This window comes from Aphidius gifuensis, linkage group LG2 (genome assembly GCF_014905175.1).
Source record: "Aphidius gifuensis isolate YNYX2018 linkage group LG2, ASM1490517v1, whole genome shotgun sequence".
NCBI classification, from domain to species: Eukaryota; Metazoa; Arthropoda; class Insecta; order Hymenoptera; family Braconidae; genus Aphidius; species Aphidius gifuensis.
This window is the reverse complement of record NC_057789.1, coordinates 1,691,635-1,710,079: the sequence shown is the minus strand read 5'-3', so window position 1 is coordinate 1,710,079 and position 18,445 is coordinate 1,691,635. Positions and strand designations below refer to the sequence as shown.

Here is an 18,445-nt window from a genome sequence, read left to right as displayed (position 1 = left end):
AAAAAAACTGGTCTGTGATGTATTTTTCCAGTATAAATTAAATGAATTTCATTCATTGTCGCAGGAAGATAATTGATTGCTTCGGATTGAAAATTATCTATATATTCATTATTGAAACCGTAACATTCATTACGATAAACGTTTATCTTAATAGATTTCAATTTTTCCAGTCTTTTGAATGCAAGATAGTCATTGTCATCAAATTCTTTCTCTTCGTGATGTACAAATTCAAGACTTGTCAAGTTTTTACAGGATTTAACAACATATGGCATGATACTTGAACGGCAAACTTTTGATAGAGATAATTCATTTAAATAAATACCACACTTTCGTAGTACTCTTTCGACAAATGATTGTGTCAACAACCGATTTTTATTAAAATGATTAATTTTTTTGGTGCATTTGAATTTTTTAATGTCATACCATGCTAGTTTACAGGCCTCTTTCCATTTCAAACAAACTGTAATAAAAACAGAATAATTATTATGTTGCCATAAAAAGCTGTATGTAAATTTAAAATTTATTTTAATTATCATTACCTTTTTTCAAGACCATTCGTTCAGATATTGTCAGCTGCATGAATATTTTCGATAATGCATCATAATTCAGGATATCAATGGGATTTTTTTTCACTTCAACATTATCAGATGATTGTTGTTCCTCAAAACGACAGATTTTTTTTGCACTCATAATGAATAAATTCTAGAAATAAAAAATAATATAACTGTTAAAATTGTTGATTAAATATATCAAAACAATAATTATTAATCCAAAAACTAATCGAATATTTTAAAAGATGATTTAAATGATTAAATTATAAAAAATGCGTGTTTATACATGCATGCATTTGTATTTTAAATCAACACGTGTCTGATAATAATGATTGGCTTTCTTCAAAAGAAATCACAGTGAGATATGGTTTTATTTTCCTGATGATAATAATGTTATTAAATATTGGAAACATCCACTTCTTGATGTGATTGATAAATCATATATTTAATATATTCAATAATAATAAAAATAATTTTTTTTTAACAATGCGGCCACGTGAATATACCATAGGCAGCATGAAAAAGATTACAAAATATTAATCAATCAACAATTTTTTTATTTCAGCTACACAGAATCATTCGAGAAAATTATGAAATTAGTTGATTTAAATTATTATATTTGTTTAAAAAAAAATTTATATGTACCTTATTTTATTGATTTATCATATGTTGGAAGAAAGAAAAAAAATGACCAGCACTGCCGACGTTTCTAATACGAATTAATACGACTGCAAGAAACTGTCGTACTTGCCGGCTGCTATGCAGTTGGATTTGGTAAAGGTCGGTATACATTAAATTCAAAAGGTGGACGGGATACACCACGAAGGGAGCGTTCGATACAGTTCGATAGCTGGCCGAGGCCAAAAATTCGGCCAATTTCTCATTATGGTTTATTTCATATGTTTGTAGTGTCAGCACTGCTACATTATAATTTTGAATATTTAATTGGGATTTCCTCATAGCGAGTTTTCAATTTATCAAGTTGTCTTTCTGTTGGCCCAAGCCGAGGCCTTCGGCCAGCTATCGAACGCTCCCCTGGTCCCTGATATATGCTGATATACGTCATCAATCCCTATTCACCCTGCATTATATGTAATAAGAGCGAAAAAAATGATTATGAAGAGCGAAATTAATGATTTTCGGGAACGTTTGTAACGTCAAAGTCAAGAAAGTAAATGGAGCAGCAAAGTTTTACAAATTGCTGGAAGTGTTGTTTGGGCACCACGTGTTTTATCATTATTATTATCTAGTGGGTTATCACCAAATCCATAAAATTTAAATTCATTGCATAGGATTTTTTTTTTCATTAAATTGTCTAAGATCTAAGCTAGTTTAGAAAAAAAAATTATAATTTCTGAAATGGTCAGGTGATTTGTTTATCTATGATGGGGTTGAGCCATCCTCGTAGTTTTTTTTTTTATTAAATCGTCTAAGATCTAAGCTAGTTTAGGAAAAAAAATTACAAGGATGGCTCAACCCCATCATAGACAAAAAAAATAAATACAGTTAAAATCCACCCCCTACCCTCTTTTGACCTTTTCAAAAATTATAATTTTTTTTTCTCAATTAGCTTAGATCCTAAACAATTTAATGAAAAAAAAATTACGAGGATGGCTCAACCCCATCATAGACAAAAAAAATAAAAACCAGTAGTCGTCGTAGAATAGTATAAATCCACCCATACCTCTTTTTGACCATTTCAAAAATTCCCATTTTTTTTTCCTAACTAGCTTAGATCCTAAACAATTTAATGAAAAAAAAATTACGAGGATAGCTCAACCCCATCATAGTTAAAAAAAAATAAAAACAATTAAAATCCACCCCCTACCCCCTTTTGACCAGAATTGAAATTAATGATTTTCGTGAACGTTTATCACGTCAAAGCCAAGAAAGTAGATGGAGCAGCAAAGTTTTACAAATTGCTGGAAATGTTGTTTGGGCACCACGTGTTTTATCATTATTATTATCTAGCGGGTTATCACCAAATCCATAAAATTTAAATTCATTGCACATTAACTATATTACTAAATTTATGCAAAAACTTTCTCATTCATTTCCTTCAACCAAATAATAATTATCAAAAAATATGATTTATTTATTTTCTAAATAATAAAGTTGATTAAAATTATTTATCATTTTTATTTTGATGTTTTATCATTTATTTTTAATTTTTTTTTAATTATTTGTCAATGACTCATTGTATTTGTTAATGATTTTTTTATCTTTTTTTTTTTTTTTTTCAAACGCATTCTTATTGGTACATGTTTGATAATTTTCGAAAATAAAAAAAAAAACAAATTAAAATATTAAAATAAATAATACAAAGATTTATTATTTTCATCAATTGTTATTTATAATTTTTTATATTGTTTTTTAAAAAATAAATACAGCTAGAAATGCTTAAAGATATTTAGTTAATTTTTTTATTTTATTTTTATTCAATCAAATACATTGAAAATAATTTTAAAAAAAAATCAGTAATTTACATTCTTAAATTTAATAAAAAACTATACTAAATAATAAATTAATTAATTAACAATTAGAAATTATATTTTTAATTTTACAAAATTATTAAAAATCAATTATTCTCAAATACGATATAATATCACTGACAGGATTATCGTTATTTTGATTGGCCTCAACAATCATGAAAAATGTAATATGACTAGGTTCAAGATTAAGATGTTCAAAAACTGGACAATTTTTTATGAGTTGAAGAACACCATAATCAGTGATATTTTTGCAATTATGTAAGTCCAAAGATTTAAATCTTTTTAATCTGATAATAAATTCATCTGTTACACCATCAATACCACCAACATTTAATGTGTCTAATTTTTCTAAAATCGTTAAAGTCATGAGTGTTCTTTCGGTAATATCATTGCAATTATTTATATTTAAATATTTGAGATTTTTACATTGATAAGCAATAACAATAATACTGCTATTTGAAATACCTTTGGCATCAGATAAATTCAAATATTCAAGATGTTGCAACTTTAATGATTCATCAAGAATCCATTCAGGATTTATCGTACAATTGGTCATTTCTAAATGTTTAAGTTTGTTACAGTTATTTAAAATTCTCGTCATTGTTTCACCACGGAGTTTAAGTTCACTAGGTAACATTAAAAATTCAAGATTTTTTAATTTTGCCAATTTTTGCAATGCACTTTCAGCTAAACCTTCAATGGCATGTCTACATGTTATTTTCAAGTATTTTAAATTACAACAACGTTGTAAAATATTTATTGCGTCAAAAATACCTGAGCTGTTCATAATACTGACATGTTCCAAATTCACAAGTTTATTAAATAGAATATCTGTTTTTTTAGCCCAAGAATCTTGGAGATCAAGATTAACAAGTGTTATTGTTTTAGATATATCCTCAATAACTTTGTCTAATCTGCAATTCCTCAAAGTCAAACTGTGAAGATTTGTGAATTTATTTAGATTCTAAAAAAAAAAATAAATAATAAAAATTAATTTCATAGAATTAATTTAAAGTTGTTAATAATTATATTACTAGTTTAAAAAAAAAAAAATATGACTTACAAAACAAACTTTTCTGTGACGTATTATACGTTCACCATAAATTAAATGAATTTCATTAATTTTCACTGGAAGATTATTGATTGCATCAGTTTGAAAATGTGTAAGACCATTGAGCCTTTCAGATTCATCAACATGAATTTTAATAGATTTTAATTTATCTAGTCTTTCGAATGCAAGATACTCATTGCCATTGAAATTTGGTATTTCGGAAAATACAAATTCAAGACTTGTTAAATTTTTACAATGTTCAACAACATGTGGCATGATATTTGAGTTGCAAACTTTTGATAGAGATAATTCGTTTATATAAATACCACACTTTGTTAATACTTTTTCGACAAATGGTTGTGTCAACCAAGGATTGTTCTTAACGTTATCAATTTTTTCGGTACATTTGAATTTTTTAATGTCATACCAAGACAGTTTAGAAGCCTCTTCCCATTTGGAACAAACTATAACAAAAAAAAAATTGATTATTATATATTATAAAAAGCTGTATGTAAATTTAAAATTTATTTTAATTATTATCACCTTTTTCGATGACCATTCTGTCAGATATTGGTAGCTGCATGAATATTCTTGATAATGAATCATAATCCAGGATATCGATGGGACTTGTTTCCACTTCAACATTTTCAGATGGTTCTGCAAAACGACAGCACTTTATTGCACTCATAATGGATAAATTCTAGAAATAAAAAATAATATAATTGTTAAAATTGCTGATTAAATATATCGAAACAATAATGATTAATTTGAAAACTAATAAACTATTTTAAAAATATTTAATTCACTGATAAAATTTATTTAAAAAATGCATTTTTGTATTTTAAATCAACACGTGTTTGTCCATGATGCCTTGGTTCCTTTAAAAAAAATCACAGTTAGATATTGTTTTATTTTTCTGATGATAATAATGATAATAAATATTGATAATATCCACTTGTTGATGTAATTAATAAATCATTTATATAATATTCAATTTAATAATAAAAATATCATTTTTTAACAATAGCCTCGTGAATATATCATAAGCTACATAAAAATGATCACAAAATATTAATCAATCAACAATTTTTTTCTTGGCTACTCGGAAACTATCGAGAAAATTATGAAATTAGCTGATTTAAATTAATATTTGTTTATTAAAAAAATTATAAGTGTACTTTATTTTATTGTATTTTAGAGAAATCGAACCAGCACTGTCGACGTTAGTAAAACGAATGCAAAAAACTGCAACTCCTGCTATGCAGCTAGGTTTGGCAAAGGTACACTTAAGTCAAAAAAGTATTTGGCCAAGGTGCTTTTTTTTTTTTTCTTTTTTTGCATGTGGTAATAACTTTTTGGCTAAGAAAAATACCCCGTGTTGATGTATTATCTTGTATTGTCTGCCATCCTTTTTTCTACACGTGTTTTAGTATAACAAAAGAAATTATTTCGAATAGAAATTTAACATCATTGATAATATTCAATATGAAAAAAAAAAATTATCGAGGTAATAATTTGTATATTTAATATTATATATTTACAAAAAAAAATAATTGATTTTATATAATTAAAATTAAAATTTTTTTATTGAAGAAAATTAAAAGTATTACAAATTGATAAAACAAAATTAGAATATGATAATATTTTATATTTTTTTTTATAATTAACAGAATTGATATTAATGATTTTTATTTTAATGTTTTAATATTTATTTTTATTTTCTTTGGAATTATTTGTCATTGTATTTGTTAATGACCTTTTTATATTTTCTTTTTTTCAAATTCATTTTTTAGTTGTACATGTATTTGACATTTTTCGAAAATGAAAAAAAAAAAAAACTTTAATATTAAAATAAATATTAGAGAAATTTATTATTTACCTACATTGTTATTAATAATTTTTTTATATTGTTTTTTTAACAATTAATACAGCTAGAAATGTTTAATTATATTTAGTTAATTTTTTTATTTTATTTTTATTCAATCAAATACATTGAAAATAATTTTTATACAAATTAGTAATTTACATTCTTGAATTTAATAATACAATTTTACTAAATAATAATTAATCAATTATTACAAATTATATTTTGAATTTTACAAAATTATTAGAATTTAATTATTTCAGAATACGATATAATATTATTGATAGGGTTTTCGCTATATTGATTGGCTTCAACAATCATAGAAAATTGAATATTACAAGATCGAAGATTAAGATCTTTAAGATCTGGACAATTTTTTATGAGTTGAACAATACCATTATCAGTGATATTTTTGCAACTATGAAAGTCTAAAGATTCAAATCTTTTTAATCTGACAATAAATTTATCTGTTACATCCTCAATACCACCAACATTCAATGTCTTTAGTTTTTCTAAAATCGTTAGAGTTAAGAGTGCTCTTTCACTAATGCAATTGCAACTATTTATATTTAAATATTTAAGATTTTTGCATTTTTGAGCAATAACAATAATACTGCTATCTAAAATATTTTTAGCACCAGCTAAATTCAAATATTCAAGATGTTGCAACTTTGATAATTCATTAATGGTCGATACAGGATCTATCGTACAATTAATAATTTCTAAATGTTTAAATTTTTTCCAATTATTTGAAATCATCATCATCGTTTTACCACTGAGTTTAATTCCAGCAGGTAATATTAAACATTCAAGATTTTTTAATTCTGTCAATATTTGCAATGCACTGTCAGGTGAACTTCCCTTCAAATTTCCACACCTTATTTCCAAGTATTTTAAATTATAACAATGTTTTACAATATTCGTTGCTAAATTAGTAGTTACTTTTGAATGAATACTCATGTGTACCAAGTTCCCAAGGTTTTCCCAGTTTTCAATTAAAACTGGAGAAAAACAATAAGTATTAAAAATTTCCAAATATCTCAATTTTTTGCATGTATTTAAAATACTATTGACTAATTTTTGAATAAAGTTGTCAACTAATAAACTATTATTAATACTGACATGTTCCAAATTAACAAGTTTATCAAATACTATATTTGTTTTTTCAAAAACTCGAGAACCTTGGAGATCAATATTAACAAGTGTTGTTGTTTTAGATAAATCTTCAATAATGTCATCTAGGCTGCAACCTCTCAAAGTCAAACTGTGAAGATTTGTAAATTTTTTTAAATTCTAAAAAAAAAAAATAATATAAAATTAATTTTATCGAATTGTATATAATTAATAGTTGTTAATTATATTACTAGTAAAAAATAAAAGTAATGACTTACAAAAAAAACTTGTCTGAGATATTTTATATTTTCACCATAAATTAAATGAATTTCATTAATTGTCGATGGAAGATGATTGATTGCTCTCGATTGAAAATTCATACATTTACTGCTGGAATTGGAAGGTCCATCATTATTAACATGTATTTTAATAGATTTTAATTTTTCCAGTTCTTTGAGTGCAAGATAGTCATTGTCATTGAATTTTGGTGTCTCGGTAAGTACAAATTCAAGACTTGTTAAATTTTTACAATGTTTAACAACATATGGCATGATATTTGAGTTGCAAACTTTTGAAAGAGATAATTCATTTAGATGAAATCCACACTTTTTTAATACTTTTTTGACATATGATTGTGTCAATAAACGATTTTCATTAAACTGAACAATTCTTCTAGTACATTTGAATTTTTTAATGTCATACCAAGCTAGTTCACAGGCCTCTTTCCATTTGAGACAAACTATAACAAAAAAAATTATTATTATTATGTTGCCATAAAAAGCTGTATGTAAATTTAAAATTTATTTTAATTATTATTACCTCTTTCCATGACCATTCTTTCAGATATTGGCAGCTGCATGAATATTTTTGATAATGAATCATAATCCAGGATATTAATGGGATTTGTTTTCATTTCAACCTTATCGGATGGTTGTTGGTTCTCAAAACGACGGATTTTTTTTGCACTCATAATGAATAAATCTAGAAATAAAAAATAATATGATTGTCAAAACGATGATGATTAATTTAAAAAGTAATCAAATTTTTTAAAAGATGTATAATTATTAAATTATAAAAAATGCATATTATGATGAACTAGCCAAAGAGAGGAGCGACAGTTTTCATGTAAACCATGAACAGAGATATAATACTGTTCATGGTTTACATGAAAACTGTCGCTCCTCTCTTTGGCCTGGTACACGTGGTACACCACACACGTGTATTTGTTTTTCAAATCGCCACGTGCTCGTTAACAATGCCTTGTTTCCTTTAAAAAAATCACAGTAAATCATGGTTTTATTTTTCTGATGTTAATAATGTTATTAAATATTAAAAATATTCACTTCTTGATGTGATTGATAAATCATTTTTTAATATTTAATCTAATAATAAAAATATAATTTTTAACAGTGGCTACGTCAATATATCATAGATACTTACAAGATATCTTGACTTAACCATATTTCACTGTGATTTTTTTGAAGGAATAGCAAGCAGCATAAAAATGATTTCAAAATATTAATCAATCAACAATTTTTTTTCTCAGCTACACAGAATCATTCGAGAAAATTATGAAATTAGTTGATTTAAATTAATATTTGTTTATCAAAATAATTATACATGCAGTACCTTATTTTATTGTTTTATTGTATTTTGGAAAAAACGAAAGAACAAAATGACCAGCACCGCCGACGTTGACAATACGTATGCAAGAAACTGCAATGCCTGCCATGCAGTTGGATTCGGTAAAGGTTGGTCACATTGGAGTCCAAAGGTGGAAGGACTACGCTGATCAACCACTAATCAACGTCTCCAACCCAGGTTTACCCCTGTACATCCCTGTTTACAACTGTTGCTGTTTCACGTTAAATTTTAATTAAATTTTAGATATCAATAAGTGAATTGCTATCAAAAGAATATGAAGAAAAAATTGACGACTTGAATAAAATAATTGATGAGTTGAAAGAAAAATTAGATAATCAAATGAAAATCATATTGATAATATTCAAGATGAAAAACAAAAATTATCAAGGTAATTTATTTTATATTTAAAAAAAAAATAAATGATTTTATATAATTTGAATTAAAATTTTTTTATTAAAGAGAATTAAAAGTATTACAAATCGATAAAACAAAATTAGAAAATTATTAATAATTTATATACATTTATTTTTATTCAATCAAATACATTGAAAATAATTTTAAAAAAATCTAGTAATTTACATTCTTGAATTTAATAATAACTATACTATAAATAATAATAAATAAACAATTTTAATTAAATATTATATTTTTAATTATTTGCAAAGATATTAGAATTCAATGATTTTAAGAAACGATATAATATTATTAATAGGATTTCTGCTTTCATGATTGGCTTCAAGAATCATAGAAAATGTAATATCACTCAATCGAAGATTAAGATCTTCAAGATCTGGACAATTTTTTATGAGTTGAACAATACCATCATCGGTGATATTTTTGCAACTATGAAAGTTCAAAGATTTAAATCGTTTTAATCTGACAATAAATTCATCTGTTACACCATCAATACCACCAACATTTAATTTTTTTAATTTTTCTAAAAGTGTTTAGTAAACAAATTTAATTTTATTTGAGCATGCAATAGCATTTACTGAAATCTTTAGCATCAGATAAATTCAAATATTCAAGATGTTGCAATTTTGATATTTCATCGAGAGCCGATACAGTATTTATCGTACAATTAGTCATTTCTAAATGTTTAAGTTTTTTACAATTATTTGAAATTGTCATTATTGTTTCACCACTGAGTTTAAGTCCATCAGGTAATATTAAATATTCAAGATTTTTTAATTCTGTCAATTTTTGCAGTGCACTTTCAGCTAAGCCTTCATTGGCATTTCTACACGTTATTTTCAAGTAGCTCAAATTATGACAATGTTTCAAAATATTCATTGCTAAATCGTCAGTTATTTTTGAATGAATACTCATGTGTACCAAGTTCCCAAGGTTTTTCCAGTTATTAATTGAAGCTACAGGCGAATTCCAAGCATTAAACATCTCCAAATGTCTCAATTTTCTGCATGTATTTAAAATACAATTGAGTAATTTTTGATGAGAGTCAAAAATAACTAAACTATTCGTAATACAGACATGTTCCAAATTCACAAGTTTATCAAATAATATATTTTTTTTTTTTAAAACCCGAGCGTCTTTAAGATCAAGATAAACAAGTGTTTCTTTTTGAGATATATTTTTAATAACTTTATCCAATCTGCAATTCCTTAAAGTTAAACTGTGAAGATTTTTGAATTTCTTTAGATTCTAAAATATAAAAATAATAAAAATTACTTTTTTATAATTACATTTAATTAACAGTAGTTAATTATATTACTATTAAAAAAAAAATAGAAAAAATAATGACTTACAATGAGAACTGGTCTTGCATTTGTACTTTCACCATAAATTAGATGAATATCATTAATTGTGGATGGAAGACTATTGATTGCTTTAGATCGAAATTTTATAGAACTATTGGACTGGTAAAGTTCATTATGATTAACGTGTATTTTAATAGATTTTAATTTATCCAGTCTTTTCAGTGCAAGGTAGACATTTTCATTATATTCTGGCGTCTCATAAAATACAAATTCAAGACTTGTTAAATTTTTACAATATTTAACAACATCTGGCATGATACTTGAATGGCAAACTTCTGATAGAGATAATTCATTTAAATAAGTACCACACTTTGTTAACACTGTTTTGACAAATGATTGTGTCAACAAACGATTTTTATTAAAATGAACAATTCTATTGGTACATTTGAATTTTTTAATGTCATACCAAGCTAGTTTACAAGCCTCTTTCCATTTGCAACAAACTATAACAAAAAAAAAAAATAATTATTATGTTGCCATAAAAAGCTATGTAAATTTAAAATTTATTTTAATTATTATTACCTTTTTCCATGACCATTCTTTCAGATATTGTCAGCTGCATGAATATTTGTGATAATGAATCATAATCCAGGATATCGATGGGATTTTTTTTCTCTTCAACATTATCAGATGGTTGTTGTTCCTCGAAACGACGGATTTTTTTGGCACTCATAATGAATAAATTCTGTAAATAAAAAATAATATAATTGTCAAAATTGCTGATTAAATATATCAAAACAATAATGATTAATTTAAAAACTTATAAATTATGTGAAAAAATATTTAATTCAACGATAAAATTATTTAAAAAATGCATGTTTATATTTTAAATCAACACGTGTCTTGGTTCCTTTAAAAAAATCCCAGTGAAATATTGTTTTATTTTTCTGATGATAATAATGATATTAAAGATTGATAATATCTATTTCTTAATTTGATTGATAAATCGATTTAAAATTGATTTGAATTAATATTTGTTTATCAAAATAACTATAGATGTACCTCTTCTAATGTTTTATTGTATTTTAGAGAAAACGAAAGATACAATAAATGACCACCACTGTCAACGTTTTTAATACGAATGGAAGAAACTGCATTGCCTGCCATGCAGTTAGGTTTGGTAAAGGTCGGCATACAGTAGCATTAAAGGTAGAAGGGATACACTGACAAACCACGAAGAATTCTGATAAACCTGATCAACTCCCTGTTCACCTCTGTTTAGCCCTGTTGCTATTTTACGTATTATGTAGTTAGAACAGCGAAGAAGAGAAAAAAAAAATTAGAAAATTAGAAAAAAAAAGCATTTTATCAATTTAGAATTAAAAAAAAACAATATATATTTGTAATTTAACGCTAGATAAAATTAATTAATGATAATCAAAAATGTAAAATTATTATTTTGAATAATTTCATTTTTATTAGTTTTTTTTTTTTTAGCTATTTTATTTATTGTGTCAAAATCCACCTGGTATACATATGGCTGGATGGTTTTTTTTTCTTTTTTCACATTTGGCAATAAGATAAAAAAAATGCCACGTGGTGATGTATCATCTTTTATTATCTACCTTCGTATTTTTCTACATTATTTTTATTAACAAAAGAAATTTATTTCGAAAAGAAATTTTAAGGATTCCAGGTATATGCAAGAAAAAACATGTTTGAAAGAAAAATTAGATAATCAAAATCATTATTGATAATATTCAAAACGAAAAACAAAAATTATCAACGTAAATTGAATATATTAAAAAAAAATAAATAAATGGTTTTATATAATTAAAATTAAAATTTTTTTATTAAAGAGAATTTAAAGTATTACAAATTGATAAAACAAAATTAGAAAATGATTTTTCAACGAGTGAAAAAATTGGAAAAGCTTTGAGTCTGCGTGCTGATAATTTATAGAAATACAACTGGCTGATCGTGAAGCTGCACTTAGATGAATTGAAACAGCATTTAATTTACAACTGTAAGGTTTAAAATATATATAATTATAAGTGTTAATTAATTTTACATGAATTTTATATATTTTTTTATAATTAACAGAATTGAAATTAATGATTTTCGAGAACGTTTATCACGTCAAAGCCAAGAAAGTAGATGGAGCAGCAAAGTTTTACAAATTGCTGAAGGGTTGTTTGGGCACCACGTGCTTTATCATTATTATCACCTAGTGGGTTATCACCAAATCCATAAAATTAATTCATTACACATTAACTATATTACTAAATTTAAATAAAAATTTCCTCATACATTTTCTTCAACCAAATAATAATTATCAAAAAATATAATGTAATTATTTTCTACATAATAAAGTTGATTAATATTATTTGTCATTCTTATTTTGATGTTTTAATATTTATTATTTACATTTATTGTTATTTATAATTTCTTTATGTTGTCTTTCTAACAATAAATACAGCTAAAAATGTTTAAAGCTATATTTAGTTATTTTTTTCATTTTATTTTTATTCAATCAAATACATTGGAAGTAATTCAAAAAAAAAATAGTAACTCACGTTCTTAAATTTAATAATAATTGTACTAAATAATAATTAATTAACAATTACAAATAATATTTTTAATTTTCCAAAATTATTAAAATTTAATTATTTCCATATATGATGAAATATTATTGATAGGGTTTCCGCTGTCTTGATTGGCTTCAAGAATCATAGAAAATGTAATATCACTCAATCGTAGATTAAGATCTTCAAGATCTGGACAATTTTTTATGAGTTGAACAATACCATTACCAGTGATATTTTTGCAACGATGAAAGTCCAAAGATTTAAATCGTTTTAATCTGACAATGAATTCATCTGTTACACCATCAATATCACCAACATTTAATTTTTTTAATTTTTCTAAAGTCGTTAAAGTAAAGAGTGCTCTTTCAGTAATGAGATTGCAATTATTTATATTTAAATATTTGAGATTTTTACATTTATAAGCAATAGCCATAATACTGCTATTTAAAATGTCTTTAGCATCAGATAAATTCAAATATTCAAGATGTTGCAACTTTGATAATTCATCGAGAGCCGATACAGGATTTATCGTACAATTAGTCATTTCTAAATGTTTAAGTTTTTTACAATTATTTGAAATTATCATTATTGTTTCACCACTGAGTTTAAGTCCACTAGGTAATATTAAATATTCAAGATTTTTTATTTCTGTCAATGTTTGCAATGTACTTTCAGCTAAACTTTTATTGACATTTCTACACGTTATTTCCAAGTATTTCAAATTATAGCAATATTTCAAAATATTCATTGCTGAATTATCAGCTATTTTTGAATCAATACTCATGTGTACCAAGTTCCTAAGGTTTTTCCAGTTTTTAATTGAAGCTACAGGCGAATTCAAAACATTAAACATCTCCAAATGTCTCAATTTTTTGCATGTATTTGAAATACTATCAAGTAAATTTTGATGATAGTCAAGCAAAACTAAACTTCTCCTAATACTGACATGTTCCAAATTTACAAGTTTATCAAATAGCATATTGTTTTTTTCTATAATCAGAGAATCTTGGAGATCAAGTTTAACAAGAGTTATTGTTTCAGATATATCTTCAATAATGTCATCCAGTCTGCAATTCCTCAAAGTCAAACTGTGAAGATTTGTGAACTTTTTTAAATTCTAAAAAATAAAAATAATAAAAATTAATTTTATCGAATTGTATTTAATTCATAGTTGTTAATAATATTACTAATAAAAAATAAAAGTAATGACTTACAAAAAAAACTGGTCTGAGATGTATACTTTCACTATAAATTAAAAGAATTTCACTAACTTTCGCGGGAAGATCATTGATTGCTTCAGATCGAAAATTTATACTTTCTTCGTTCTTGTAATATCCATCATTATTTACATGTATTTTAATAAATTTTAATTTATCCAGTTCTTTGAAGGCAAGATAGTCATTGTCATTATATCTTGGTGTCTCAGTAATTACAAATTCAAGACTTGTTAAATTTTTACAATTGTTAACAACACATGGCATGATATTTGAATTGCAAACTAGTGATAGAGATAATTCATTTAAATAAGTACCACACTTTTTTAATACTTTTTTGACAAATGATTGTGTTAACCAACGTTTTTCATTAAAATGAACAATTCTATTGGTACATTTGAATTTTTTAATGTCATACCAAGCTAGTTCACAGGCCTCTTTCCATTTAAGACAAACTATAACAAAAAAAAGAATAATTATTATGTTGCCATAAAAACCTGTATATATATTTAAAATTTATTTTAATTATTATTGCCTTTTTCCATGACCATTCTGTCAGATATTGGCAACTGCATGAATATGTTTGATAATGCATCATAATCCAGGATATCGATGGGATTTATTTTTGCTGCAGCATTATCAGATGATTGTTGTTCCTCATAACGACAGATTTTTTTTGCACTCATAATGAATAAATTCTAGAAATAAAAAATAATATAATTGTCAAAATTTGAAAAATAAAAACTTATAAATTATGTTAAAAAATATATAATTCAAAGACAAAATTATTTAAAAAATACATGTTTATATTTTAAATCAACACGTTTTTTGGTTACTTATATATGTACCTTATTTTATCGTTTTATTGTATTTTAGAGAAAATGAAAGAAAAAAAATGACCAGCACTGCTGACGTTTTTAATACGAATTACGAATGCAAGTAACTGCAATGCCTGCCATGCAGTTGCATTTGGTAAAGGTCGGTATACATTAAAGTTAAAGGTAGAAAGGATACACTGACGAGCGATGAACCACGAAGAACCCTGATAAACCCTCTGTTCACCCCTGTCTAGCCCTGTTGCTATTTTTCGTATTAGGTAGTTAAAACAGCGAAGAAAAAAAAAAAAATTAGAAAAATAGAAAAAAAAAAAGCATTTTATCAATTTAAAATTAAAAAAGACAATATATTTGTGAAAAAACACTAGATAAAATTAACTAAATTATTAATTTATTAACGATAAACAAAAATATAAAATTATTATTTCCTACTATTTTTTTTTTTAGCTATTTTATTTATTGTGTTGAAATCCACGTGGTATATAGCTAGATGGTTTTTTTTTTTTCTTTTTTTACATTTGGCAATAACATAAGAAAAATGCCACGTGGTGATGTATTATCTTGTATTGTCTACCATCGTATCTTTCTACATGTGTTTTAATAACAATAAAAAAATTTTCAGATATTCAGTAAGAAATTTACAGGGCGAGAAAATATACCTGTTGTATTTTAATTGTATTATAACTCTGTAATTAATTTTTTAAAAAAATATGTTCAACATGATGGATTATTATAATTATTTCGAAATGAAAATCGAAATCATACTTTTGATCGTTTATTAATACCCAAAATTAATTTATTTGAATAATGATAAAATTTATAGAGCAACAACAATTGTAAATTAATATAAACTTTGCATTTTTAATTATTTTTTAACAATAATTGTTAATTATTAATAGTATATTATATCGACTTTTTTATAAATTTATTGTAAAAATGACAATCGAAATTTCATCGTCTATTACAAAAAAAATATAAAGATATATGTAATTTTTTTTCTGCGATAAAATAAATTATTATAAATATATTTTTAAAATAAAAAAAAATATTATGACAATACTAAATAACATTTTATTTATTTTTTATAAAAATGTTAAAAGCTCTTATATTTTTTCGTTGGATAAAATACAAACTACTTTATGAGTCACATCATTTTTTTTTTTTTTTTTTTCGTAGATAAATGCTACCCTATTATATTCCTCTACTTCCGTAAAAAAATTAACAACTTTTTAATAGATTCAGCTTAAACTTATCTAAAAATACAGATAAAAAATTTGTTCAAAATCTATGATGGGAAAAAAAATTGCTAAATCATCATGTGACTCAGAATAAAAAAAACCCGCGGCTCTTATCAGTGGCTTTTTTTTCTATTTCTCAGCGGACCTAGGTGATGAAAAAAATATTCATCAGTTCAAGTTGATCAGCACACCGGTCTTGACATCTTACATCTGACAAATAAAAATCTTTTTCAAATAAAATTTACAAAAATAATGGCTACCAGTGTTGAAAAAAATATCCAATTGCAAAAAGAAAATCAAAATGAAAAAAAGCCATTTATTGAAATAATTGAAGAGCCAAAAAAATTAATACGATTTCGATATGCATGCGAAGGATGTACCGCGGGTAGCATCCAAGGAATAAATAGTTCAAGTGAAAAAAGAACATATCCAACAATTAAAATAAACAATTGTGATAATTATAAAAAAGGTACTTTAATTGTAACATGTGTAACTGCTAAAAAAATCAATGGAAAATATTTAATTCATCCGCACAAAATTAATGGTAAAAATTCGAAAAAAAATAATTATAATAGTCGTGTTATTGACTTTGAAATAAATGATAGCTCAATTGTCATTGAATGTAGTAATTTGGCAATTCAACATGCAAAAAAAAGTGATGTTAAAAAAATACTTGAATCATATGAAAAAATAAATATGGATCCATTCAAAGCTGGCTTCAAGCATAAAAATTCACCAAATTTAATTGACATGAAATGTGTTAGATTTTGTTTTCAAGCTACATTGACAAGTGATGATGGAAAAAAAATAATTACACTTGATCCAGTTGTATCAAACGTGATGAATAGTATTCGTAAGTAAAAAAAAAAAATATAAAATTATTATATATAAGTAACCCATTTATAAAAACGAAATAATAATTTGTAATTTTTAATTTTTAGTTTCAAAAAGTTTACGGATTAGTAGATTAAATATTTGTTCTGCTCCAGCAAGTGGTGGAAAAGAAGTGACATTATTATGTGATAAAGTATCAAAACATGATATAAAAGTATTATTTTATCAACAAGATAATGATAGTAACATTATATGGAAAAAGTATGCTGAAATTGTTGGTGTTCATCGACAAATTGGGATAACAATTGTAACACCAAAATATGATAGACAGTTATCTGATGTTATTGAGGTATTTATTAAACTTGTGAGACCATCAGATGGACAATCAAGTGAACCACGTCAATTTGAAATAACTCCCAATCGTTTAACTCGTAATAAAAGAAGACTTCGAAATGATAAATATGAAATTTTAAAAGAACAGAGATTATCGAAAAAAATACGGCTACAAAATAATACAAGTAAATATTTTTTTTAATTATTATTTATAATTTTTTATATTAATATATTGTTTGTATATTTAAATTTATTTTTGTAAATTTTTTTAGATCAATGTTCAGGCTTTAGAAATATTTCGAAAGCAATTTATCCAAGAGATGTTTCTACCATGTCAAATTTACAATTTGGGTAAGTATTTTTAATTTTTTTTATTTAAATTAAATTGTCTAAATAGTAAATTAAATTATTTAAAAGAATCAAGTGTTACAAATTTTATAAAATGTGTTTAATTAAAGCTAAATTGATGAAAATTTTATGTATAATTTGTCTGATAAATTGATTTAATAATTGAATATTTTTCTTGAATTTCAGTGGAGATAAAAATTGCATTTTTGATGGGAATAGAACAACAGGTTCGTCATTTTATAATTTACCAAATTTTGAACATCAACAATATGGACAATTTAATTTTGCACCTCATCAACAACTTGGTAATTCTCAAATAGCAATAAATCAACAAAATGAAAGTATTGCATACCAAAATTTCAGTGGATTCAGTCAACAAGATTTTGACCAAATAAGTAAAGTATTAGATGTACCGAATCAATCTAATTTACCAAATCCATATGATGAAAATTCAACCGATCAAATTTTCAATATAATTAATGACATTATACCTAAACTGAGCTATCAAGAATCCAATGAAATAAAAAATGATTATTCTTCGCAATTGATTTCTCAAGAAAATAATTACAGTGATCCTCAAAATGGTAATAATAATAAAGCACAAGAAATATTATCATGTGT

The 18,445-nt window shown here is 24.7% G+C and overlaps 3 protein-coding genes across 3 annotated transcripts; 1 reads left to right on the top strand and 2 right to left on the bottom strand.

The window, feature by feature from the left end:
• Nucleotides 1-9,383: 9,383 nt before the first annotated feature.
• LOC122849361 (F-box/LRR-repeat protein 2-like) lies at nt 9,384-11,166 on the bottom strand. Its single transcript, XM_044148053.1, has 4 exons — nt 11,016-11,166; nt 10,900-10,936; nt 9,708-9,976; nt 9,384-9,607 (listed from the first exon to the last, which is right to left on the bottom strand). Exons 1-4 carry the CDS (start codon nt 11,164-11,166, stop codon nt 9,384-9,386), a joined length of 681 nt encoding a protein of 226 aa, XP_044003988.1.
• A 1,717-nt stretch (nt 11,167-12,883) lies between these two features.
• Nucleotides 12,884-14,921, bottom strand: LOC122849360 (F-box/LRR-repeat protein fbxl-1-like). The gene is made up of 5 exons (XM_044148052.1): nt 14,771-14,921; nt 14,236-14,690; nt 13,873-14,138; nt 13,184-13,716; nt 12,884-12,912 (listed from the first exon to the last, which is right to left on the bottom strand). The coding sequence occupies exons 1-5, from the start codon at nt 14,919-14,921 to the stop codon at nt 12,884-12,886; spliced, it is 1,434 nt and encodes a 477-aa protein (XP_044003987.1).
• A 2,084-nt stretch (nt 14,922-17,005) lies between these two features.
• LOC122849359 (dorsal-related immunity factor Dif-like) lies at nt 17,006-17,938 on the top strand. The gene is made up of 4 exons (XM_044148051.1): nt 17,006-17,162; nt 17,251-17,574; nt 17,749-17,827; nt 17,935-17,938. The coding sequence occupies exons 1-4, from the start codon at nt 17,006-17,008 to the stop codon at nt 17,936-17,938; spliced, it is 564 nt and encodes a 187-aa protein (XP_044003986.1).
• The last annotated feature ends 507 nt before the right edge of the window (nt 17,939-18,445 follow it).

What these genes read in the sequence shown, in the direction of transcription:
- LOC122849361 (XM_044148053.1), bottom strand. Translation starts at nt 11,166, where the DNA reads ATGAGTGCCAAAAAAATCCGTCGTTTCGAGGAACAACAACCATCTGAT. An exon ending in AAGAATGGTCATGGAAAAAG is followed by an intron (nt 10,937 to 11,015) that starts GTAATAATAATT and finishes TTTTTGTTATAG; the next exon opens with TTTGTTGCAAATGGAAAGAG. An exon ending in GAGGCTTGTAAACTAGCTTG is followed by an intron (nt 9,977 to 10,899) that starts GTATGACATTAA and finishes TCATAATTTGAG; the next exon opens with CTACTTGAAAATAACGTGTA.
- LOC122849360 (XM_044148052.1), bottom strand. Translation starts at nt 14,921, where the DNA reads ATGAGTGCAAAAAAAATCTGTCGTTATGAGGAACAACAATCATCTGAT. An exon ending in ATCTCAGACCAGTTTTTTTT is followed by an intron (nt 14,139 to 14,235) that starts GTAAGTCATTAC and finishes TTTATTTTTTAG; the next exon opens with AATTTAAAAAAGTTCACAAA. An exon ending in AGATCTTAATCTACGATTGA is followed by an intron (nt 12,913 to 13,183) that starts GTGATATTACAT and finishes AAACATTTTTAG; the next exon opens with CTGTATTTATTGTTAGAAAG.
- LOC122849359 (XM_044148051.1), top strand. Translation starts at nt 17,006, where the DNA reads ATGGATCCATTCAAAGCTGGCTTCAAGCATAAAAATTCACCAAATTTA. An exon ending in AAACGTGATGAATAGTATTC is followed by an intron (nt 17,163 to 17,250) that starts GTAAGTAAAAAA and finishes TTTAATTTTTAG; the next exon opens with TTTCAAAAAGTTTACGGATT. An exon ending in AACTCCCAATCGTTTAACTC is followed by an intron (nt 17,575 to 17,748) that starts GTAATAAAAGAA and finishes AAATTTTTTTAG; the next exon opens with ATCAATGTTCAGGCTTTAGA.